Source organism: Echinops telfairi, unplaced genomic scaffold, assembly GCF_000313985.2.
Source record: "Echinops telfairi isolate 266 unplaced genomic scaffold, ASM31398v2 ScPeMD7_7459;HRSCAF=8497, whole genome shotgun sequence".
Classification (NCBI taxonomy): domain Eukaryota; kingdom Metazoa; phylum Chordata; class Mammalia; order Afrosoricida; family Tenrecidae; genus Echinops; species Echinops telfairi.
Window position 1 is genome coordinate 6,924,933 of NW_022111359.1, and position 9,841 is coordinate 6,934,773.

At 50.1% G+C, this 9,841-nt stretch overlaps 1 protein-coding gene across 1 annotated transcript; it reads right to left on the reverse strand.

Moving 5' to 3' along the window:
• Positions 1-5,929: 5,929 nt before the first annotated feature.
• CD70 (CD70 molecule) lies at positions 5,930-8,867 on the reverse strand. The gene is made up of 3 exons (XM_004714332.1): positions 8,709-8,867; positions 7,810-7,843; positions 5,930-6,315 (listed from the first exon to the last, which is right to left on the reverse strand). Exons 1-3 carry the CDS (start codon positions 8,865-8,867, stop codon positions 5,930-5,932), a joined length of 579 nt encoding a protein of 192 aa, XP_004714389.1.
• Positions 8,868-9,841: the final 974 nt, after the last annotated feature.

A 9,841-nucleotide genomic window follows, 5' to 3' on the forward strand; every position in this document is an offset into this window, starting at 1 on the left:
TGTGACAACAAAGTCAAGGGCAGTACTGATTCTCACTCACTTTTATGGAGTTGATGCTGACTCATGGTGACCCTATAGGACAGGGTGGAACTGCCCCCATGAGTTCCTGAGACTGTCACTCTCAACCGGAGTAGAAAACCTACCTTTCTCCTGCAAACCAACTGGTGGCTTTGAATGGCTGACCTTGTGGTTAGCAGCCCAACACGTAACTACTGCACCACTACGGCTCTGTGCATGGTGTTGATCATTGTTGTCAGTTACCATTGGGTCACCTCTGACCCGCAGAGACCTGACCCACAACAGGAGGAAATGCTGCCTGGTCCTGTGTCATCCTCACACGTTGTTCCTGTGCCTGAGCCCATTGTTGCCGCCATCGTGTTAGCCCATCTTCCTGAGGGCCTTCCCGTCCTTCACTGCCCCTCTACCCTACCTAACACGATGTCCTTCTCCAGGGACTGCTCTCTTCGGACAGCATGTCCAGAAGAATGTAAGACAACGTCTCACCATCCTTGCCTCTGAGGAGCACTCTGGCCGCATTTCTTCCAAGACAGATCGGTTTAGTCTTTTAGCAGTCCACAGTACTTTCAATATTTTTCTCCAGCACCACGATTCAAAGGCATCCATTCTTCCGTCTTCTTTACTTAATGTCCAACTTTCGTATGCACATGGGGCAATTGAAAATACCACGGCTTGGGTCAGGCACACCTCAGTCCTCAAAGCAACAGTCTTGCTTTTCAACATTTTAAACAGGCCTTGTGCGGGTGAGCCAATCAATGCAAGGCATCCTTTAATATCTTGATGACTGCTTCCCTGAGCACGGATTGTGGATCCAAGCAAAATGGAATTCTTGACCTCTTCAACCTTGTCTCCATTGATCGTGATGTTACCTATTGGTCCAGTTGTGAGTACGTTGGTCTTCTGTACACGGAATTGTAATTTGTATCGAAGGCTGCAATCCCTGATCCTCATCAGCAAGTGTTTCACGTCCTCCTCGCTTTCATCAAGCAAGTTGTGTTCTCTGTATATCACGGGTGGTTAATAAGCCTTCCTCCAATCCTGATGCCACACTCTTCTTCACAGAAGCCAGTTTCTCTGATTGTTTTTGCTCAGCATACTGAGTGAAAAAATCTGGTAAGGGAACACATACACCTTGGCATACACCTTTCCTGATTTGAAAGCACGCATCCTTCCCTTGTTCTGTTTGCACAATTGGCTCTTGATCCATGTACAAGTCCCAGAGGAACACTAGGAAGGGCTCTGAAATTCCCATTCTTCTCAAGGTTATCCCATCGTTTGTTATGGCCCACCCAGTCAGATACCTTGGCATAGTCAATAAAACACAAGTAAACATCTTTCTGGAATTCTCTGCTCTGAGCCAAGATCCATTTGACATCAGCGATGATATCCCTTGTTCCATATGCCCTTCTGAATCAGGCCTAACCCTCTGGCACCTCCCTGTCAATGTACGACTGCTGCAATCCTTTGTGCATGATCTTAAACAACATTTTACTTGAGTGCAATATCAATGATATTGTTCTATCGTTGAGAATTCTGTTGTGTCACCTTTCTTTGGTATGGGTACAAAAATGGATCGGTTCTAGTCAGTTGGCCCCGTAGCTGCCTTCCAAATTTCCTAGCTTAGAAGAGTGAGTGTTTCCAGCTCTTTGTCAGCTTGATGAAGTATTTCAATTGAAATATTTCATTTGATCAATTTCTGAATTCTTATGTTTTGGATAATGCCTTCATTGCAGCTTGAACGTCTTCCTTCAGCATCATTGGTTCTTGCTTCTGTGCTACCTCCTGAAACGGTGGACTGTCGACTAGTTCTTTCTGGTACTGTGACTCTGTGTGTTCTTCCCATCGACTTTTGATGATAGCGGCATCATTCAATATTTTGACCATAGAATCGTTCAATGCTGCAACTCGAGGCTTGAATACCTTATTGAATTCCTTCCACTTAAGATATGCTGAGCGTGCTCTTCCCTTTTGGTTTTCTAATTCTAGGCCTTGGCACATTTCATTGTAATATTGGGCTTCCCTTTGAGATTTTCTCTCCAGCTCTTTCACGCCATCCTTTATTCTATTTGCTTTAGCTAGTCTACAATGAAGAGCGAGGTTCAGAGTCTCGTCTGACCTCCACTTTGGTCTTTCCTTTCGTTCTGGGCTTTTTAATGACGTTTTGCTGAAACAAAGCTGGGGATCACATGACAGAATTTTGCAAAGTCCATGACCTGTTTGTAGTAAACCCCTTTATTCACCAACTCAAAAGTTGACTCTACACATGGGATTCCCCCGATGGAATACACAGAAATCAGATTAAAGACATGACGGAGAAGCTCAAAAACAGCAGCTAAAACTAGGCCAGGGGAGGATTGCGGGGCAGACCACCATTGCTCCTAGGTACGTTCAGGAGAAAGCTACAGACAATGAAAACAAATCCATGAGAGCCAAAATATGACCTTGGGTCTAACCCACCTGCAGTTTGAGAACATCCCGAGAGCAGATTTGATGCAATGAACACTAATGACAGACGACCTCGTGAGTGTAAGCTGAACTGAGGCACAAGGAGGCGAGCAAACATAACCGACAGGACAAAGGGAGAGCAGAAACAGAAGCAGCTTTATTAGAGGGACGCTCCCAGGCAAGGTTCCAGGGGCAGAAAGGAGCCCAGGGAAGTCGCACCAGGTGGTCAGGGTGTAGGGTTTTTAAAAGAAGGTGCCTGGGGGGTGCGGAAACCGTCCAAGGCAGCAGGTGTTGCAAGCCTTCCTGAGAATAGTTTGTTAGCTTCTTGCGGGGCTCTGTGTACCAGAACCTGAGCCGCGTTGTTCCGTCTTGGCTCCGTTTGGCCAGTTTTCTGCTTTGAAGGGGGGCCCTTCAATTTGCCCACCTGACTCCGTCCTGACAATGAGTTGTGGGTGGACATCCAGAACAGCATGGATGAAGAAAGCACAAGAAGAGGACATTGGATCATGACAAGTTTGATATAGGATCAAGAGCAGAACCTAGCAGCTTTCCCCCCCGAATAGCCTAGATATTGGATGCGGGTCACATTCCTGAGGAAACTGCCCTTATAATGGATTGGTGGATTTCCTTAGATCATTCCATCACAAAGATGATTACGGTATATTCCTATGGAAGAGCAATCAGTCCAGGGTCAGCCAAACCATTGAGAATCATACTGTCATGAAGTCAACGCATCGGTCATCATCGTCTAGCCACTGGTACACAACACCGGAAGTTATTCAGCATCTCTAAATAGAGACAACGAGCCACTTACACTGGCACCTAATCAATGGCCTCATAGGCATGTGACATTTGGACATCGGCTAAGGAAGACAGAAGAAAAATCAGTGCATTTGAAGGATGGTTCTGCCAAAGAATCTTCAAAGAACCACGGGCTGTCAGAAGAACAAACAAGTCTGTCTTGCAAGAAGTACAGTCAGAACGCTCCCCAGAGGCCAGGGTGGCGAGACGTTTTCTTACACACTTGGAACATGTTCTCAGGAGAGGCCAGTCCTTGGAGAATGACTTGGTAGGGGGCAGTGAAACAGAGGAAGATCTTTGACAAGATCTTTGACAAGATGACATTACATATATATGCTATATGTATATATATGTGTGTGTATCTATCTATATCTATAATCTATATCTACATCCATATCCATATCCATATCTATATCAATATCATCTATATCCATATCTATATCTATGATACTGGCAGCCTGGGAGGTGTCAGCCTGCTTCTGTAATGACCCACACCCTTAAATGTCTTTCCCCCACCCCCACAGCACCTATAATTCTCTGAATTCACAGTTACAAAATATAGTAAAGAAACCCACATCACCAAGATGGGTGAGTCTGATAACAGACAAACATGCCTGGGCAAAGCCTGAGCAGCATGGACCATCAGCCCTGGGAGCACCGGCAGGGGCCCCACTCCTTCCTCTTTCTGTTGTTTTTCACCAGCAAATGCTTCTTTGGCCAGCTGCTGAAAGGCAGGACGTGACCAAAGCCACCCAGCCCAGAGGGTCTGCTTCCACACCAGGAGTCTTTCACGTGGCTGCCATGCAAAACAAGGACTTACACTGATTGGTTGGGCTAGAGTGTAAATGTTTCTTTGACGAAATAAACTGCATGCCAGGAAAGGGGGGGGGGGCTTTAAAACGTTTATGGAAAAAATCCATGATCTTATCATTCCATGAACTCTTTGAAGCCCCCTTGAATGTGCTCTTAAATACGTTTTCCAAGATTCCTGTTGCTTCAGGGAGCCGACTGGTGGGCTCTCAGTGGACATACAATGGAAAGCAAACAAAAACCCATTTCCTTAAGGATAGCCATGATCCCCTACTATATCCCCCTCCCTTCTTTGTGGCGTTTGGGGGCCGGGGTTGGGAGTGGGAGTGGGTGCTTCAAATACTTCTGTACAAACTGAAAGGCTTCTGTTAAGGCAATTGGTCTCAGTTGCACCATCACAGTCACTAGCATCCGTGAGATCAGGTTTACTGTTTGCACAGAGAGTAATGAGACTCCTACAAGAGTGGCCCTATACCTAGTGTTAGGACAGTGCATCATTTAAGAACTGAAAGGGGAGCCTTTACCCGTGGCCAAAGTTCAGAGGGTGAGGCAAGATGGAGGAGTGGAATCAGGAAGCACAGGGAGTTAAGTTGGAGCAGCAACGGTCTATAGAGGGGATAACAATGATGAGTTGAACCAGGTGTATGACCGTTCATTCTACCCTGTAAACCTTCACCTGTTGTTTGTTATATATGAAAACAAACAAACAAACAAGCAAACACAAGGCATGTTGCTTTCATGAGCTAGGCCAAGATCTCCTAGTAAAGGAAGCAGAATGATGAATACCGCGCAGGTTGTTTTTTGAAGTTTGAGGTTTGACTTGTGGAAAATGTGAGCTTGGAGACATTCAACCAGCACAATATCATCACACACACACACACACACACACACAGAGTTGGTTGTATATATTTACATATGAGTTATATGTGTGGGTTATATATCTGGAAATAGGTGTTACTTAACATCCAGGATGCCTTTTGTGAGATAGGATGCTATGTGATTTGGACATTGTGCAAGCACCGTATGCAAACCTTAGGGGTAAAATCAATCAATTAATAAAAATCAGAAAAAGAAAAGAAAACCTCAGGGGAACCCACTTCCAGTCGCCTTCATTGCGGTCGATCCCGAGTGGCTAGCTGAGGCTGCAGGGGTTGGTGCCGGCATTGACTGTGGCTGAGAGGGTAGCAGAGAAAGAAGAGGGTGTCCATGCCAGGGAAAAAGGCACTGAGCATGCCCAGCCCTGCCCTATGTCCCACCAGCCTGAACACCAGGAGCAGCCAGAGCTCTGCCACCCTTGCGACTTGCCCACTGGCAAAGTCCCAGAGCCCTTGTCCAGAGAGAGCCGTGTGCTCTGTGTTCCATGCCTGTATCCCACCCTGTTGCCCGAGTCTTCATTTGGAGGCCTGAAATCTAGTCCCCCAAAACCTCACTGCCATCGAGTGGGTACCAACTCCTTTCAACCCATGGGTCATGATAGAACTGCCCCTGTGGGTTTCCGAGATGGCCGTCTTTATGGGAGTGAAAGGGTGGGTGGGTTTGTACCACTGCCCTTCAAGTTGGTAACCCAACGCTGAACCACTATGCCACCAGCACCATAAACAAAAGGAGATCTATTTTCCTCTTTAAAAAAAAAAATCACTTTATTAAGGGATATTTTCCTAATGGGCCCCAAACCTTATGGGTCTATGGGTACAAATGCACCAGCCGTTTCCCAAACAGCTGTTAAAGCACTGCACCCTGTAAGGACAAACAAGTAAAATAAAAGATTATAATACAAACGGACTTTGTTCTAGCAGCAGCAGATAATGGCAATGTAAACAAGAAACACAGAAGGAAATGCCAGCAGGGGTGGGGGTCAGGGGTGCACCCACTGAATCCCGAAGAAGGTCTCGTCAGCATTGCTGGACACCTGCAGCGGCACCGTGAGGTTGGTGCAGAGCGTGTCTCCCCGGGCCAGGCGTGTCAGGCGCTGGGAGGTCACGGTGCAGCCATGGTGAAAGCTGCGTCGAATCAGGCTGACGCTGTGGGTGGCGGGGGCACAGATGCCCACAGACAGCGAGGGCTTGCGGGGTGTGGTCCTCCGGGGGAATGAGCAGTTGGCCAGCGTCACCTGGATGTGCAGCCTGTAGATGCCATCGTGCTGGATATGCAGCTGCCCGTGCTTTAGCATGGGCCCGTGCAGGAAGGAGCGGCCCAGTGCTGGGCCCGCCTGCCAGCGTAGATTGGGGTCCCATTGCTGGCCTGGGGGTAGAGATTTAGAGAAACTGAGGATCAAGGAGGCATAGAGGCTGGAGGGGTAGGACTATAGAGCATCAGGGACATAGGACACACTGTCAGTTATGCAAAGGGTGCGCGTGACTGTGAGAAAGAGAGACAGGACATGGGGGTCATAGAGACAGGAGGATAGAAGTCAGGGAGTGAGATCTAAAGAGCCGGAGACCAAAGAGAGGAAGCGGACGTTCTGTACAGAGATCACTGGTCCAGAAGGTCAGTGAGAAAAATAGACAAGTAGGGCAGGGAGAAGGAAGGAAAGGGAGCGGAGGGAACAAAGACATGGTGGAGAAGGAAGACTGACAAAAAGGGAAAAGAGATCAGAAATGGGAGTCACAGAGAAAGCAGAATAGAGGGTCAGCGAGCCCCAGGGCCAGAGAAGCGAGACTGGAAGTGGAGATCACAGAGCGGAGGCATCAGAGATAAGAGGAGGGATTGTGGGAAAATGGAGGGATAGAGAGGAGAAAAAGGTATAAAAGCGGGTGGTTATAGAATCAGAAGGGTGGAGGGTAAGAATCCCAATGGGGGGAGGAGCCGAAAGGCAGAGGAACAGCCCCTCCCACCTCCCCAGCCCCGAAGCCCACTTGTCAAAATGGAATGAACAGAATTTTCCGACTTTCTGGGACTTTGGCCCCTGGAAATAGGTGTAGTAGCAGAGAAGGACGAGGGTTAGACAGAAGCTGGGAAGGAGGGGCGTTGTCTCCACTGATACTCCAATGCCACTCCCTTATTCTCCTGTCCTGCCCTTCAGGACTTGGCTCCGAAGGCTCTGTCTCTAAAAGGGCTTTGGGGATAACTCCATTTGAAACCTCAGTCCCCAACATGCGCATGCCCGGTCCTTCTCCCTTTTCCTCCGAGAAACCCACAGCGCACATGACCCCTGATCCCTGACATGCTACAAGAGTAGCCCGGTCGTTTACCAAAGGCCTGCCCCTGCTTGACCAAAGGGCAGCTTCTACAGGGCAGGTTTTGTTTTGTTTTGTTTTTTGACTGTTTTGTTCACTGCTGGACACCTGGAGCAGAGCCTGGCTCCCCGTACATACACTAAGGTTTGGATGAATGAAGAGGTGGCAGCGATTGCATTGGCTGTACTTGGATGCTGTCCAAGTAGAACTGCTCGCATAGGGTTTCCTGAGCTGTCCTCTCCGCGGTGGACCTGGTGGATTCGAACCAGCAACCTTGCTGTTACTCGTTAGAACACTTAACCGTTGTACCACCAGGGTTCCTTATCAATAAATATACCTAGTAATGTAACTCTTTTAGTGGTTTTAGACTCTTCCAAGGGAGAAGTTACAAGGTGGAGAAGTAAGGTCCTATACACCCAAGAACAGACGTCTGCCTCTCTTCCTTTCTTTTTTCTAAGCCCCCTCCCCTCCCCTGCTGCTCCTTGCTTCCCCCTTTCTCTCCCCTCCCTTCTTTTCTTCTCCCTCCCTCTCTGTCCCACTCTCCCCAGCCCCAGGTTACCTGTGTGATTCAACTGGAGTTCAGCTACGTCCTGCTAGAAGGAAAGACAAGGGCCAGAAAAGAGGACAGCCGTCAAGTACCAGTTACCCCTGTGTTCCCACCCTTCCTTCCCACCCACCCCCAAGTCATAAGCCTCTTTTCTGTGCCCACCTTGTTGACACTTCTCATCCTGCGGGGACTGAGTGAGACCTAGTTTTTCCGCAAGACCCAAAGAGGAAGTGGGGCTGAAGCAGGGGGTAAGGTAAACATGATGGTCAGATCTTCCAATGAACTTTCTAGTTTCTGGACCTGGGGTGGGGGAGGGAGGCGTGTGCCTCTGCTTGTTTGTGTGCTTGCATAATCGGGTGCCCCTTTCAAAAGCTGAGTGGGTGTCCAGGCCCCCACTCCCATGCCCTGCCAGTCCCCAGGGTGTCTGCTCCATCTGAGGAGGCCCTGGAAGCCCCCCTCTCAGCTCTGTGAAGCCCCTGGAAACTTGTGAGTCATCTTGTGGGAAACGCCCAAGAACCAGTCATCACGAAGCCTCCCACCGATCGATGAACCTCGCTTAGCTTCTTGCCTCCCTGACCTGGGATGCCCCTGTATCTGCGTGTGCTGGGCCCTCCGCTCAGGCAAGCAATGCCGGCAGCTGTACACTGCTGCGTTCCAGACCGGCCTGCCCTCTTTGGCCTCTTTTTACTCACTTCATCCTGATTTGACTTTTGAGTCTCACTCTTCTGCCTGCTGTCTGCCTGCTCTTGACACCACATTCCCCGGTCTCGCTCTGATTCTCCTCCTCATCCCCACCCCCTCCCCTGAGGCTGAGCCCCACCGAGCGTCTCCCCTGGGTCTGGCCTCCTTGGGACAGCTGACAGGGGACTGAGGGCCACGCGGTGCCTCTCCACCCTCCCTTCCTAACTCACCTCCTGTGAGTCCTGAGACTTCCGGAAGCCGAGGCAGAAGCAGGTGGTAACCATAGCCACCCCAAGGAGACTGATACCGATGGCACCGATGGCACCGATGCAACGCCGGGACATCCAGGGCAGGCGCCACACGGGCCAGCCTGCGCCCTCGTCGGCCATCACCGTCCTCAGCCGGTTCAGCATCCACCGTGTGAGTGCGGGGTTAGGAGGAGGAAGAGGCAGTGGGTGGCTGAGATGGGGTGGGGACCGCAGGAAGATCTGGGCACCTGCTTGCCCCGCCCTGCCTGGGACCAGCCAGCCTTACCCTGGGGATGTCCTGCAGAAGGGAGGGACTTTGGTATGTCCCACTGTGCAAGGAGGGGAAATCCCCTCCGATTTCAGCCAGCCCCAGCTCTCTGGCGACATCCAATGGGTGGGACCGGCGTTGCCCCCAATATAGCCAACCTAAGCTGTCTAGGCTGAAATGGGCGAGCCTTAGCTTCCTGCCTGGTTATCCCTTATCCTTCCGGGCGCATCTTCACTCACGCACCCAACATCATTTAATTGGGTATCTACTATGGACCAAAGAGTCCTAGTGGCACAGTGGGTTGTTAACCCAAAGGTGGGCGATCCAAACCCATCAGTCACTCCGCGGGTGACAGGCGTGGCAGTCTGCTTTGGCCCAAGATTTGTAGCCTGGGCGATGAAGGCGCGGGGCAGTTACACCCTGTTCCACAGGGTCGCTGCAAGCGGGCATCAACCCAACGATGGCGGGTTTGTCTGAATGCTTGTGGTTGCTGTGGGCCACACAGAGGCGCCTGGTGGTGCGGTGGGTTTGGCTTTGGGCTGCTCACGGAAAGGTTGGTGGTTCAGACCTACCAGCTACTCCGTGGGAGGAAGGCAAGGCAGTTGGTTCCCATAGAAACTTAAGAGAATGGTCCGGCTTGACGACAGCAGGCTTTTATGTTTTTAAAGTTGTTTTTTTTTTAAGGGACCAGGTAAGGATACTGAAAGCACTCAGGGACTGAGAGACCTTCCCAGATGTCCATGTACACCCCTCCATGTTCCCAGACAGGCGAGGCCATGGGACTGGCTTGCCTAACCGGAAGTGAGGAACTGTCACTTCCGCTCGCAGAAACACCCCATGATGTCCG

What these genes read in the sequence shown, in the direction of transcription:
- CD70 (XM_004714332.1), bottom strand. Translation starts at nt 8,867, where the DNA reads ATGGCCGACGAGGGCGCAGGCTGGCCCGTGTGGCGCCTGCCCTGGATG. An exon ending in AGTCTCAGGACTCACAGGAG is followed by an intron (nt 7,844 to 8,708) that starts GTGAGTTAGGAA and finishes CTTTCCTTCTAG; the next exon opens with CAGGACGTAGCTGAACTCCA. An exon ending in ACTCCAGTTGAATCACACAG is followed by an intron (nt 6,316 to 7,809) that starts GTAACCTGGGGC and finishes CTCTACCCCCAG; the next exon opens with GCCAGCAATGGGACCCCAAT.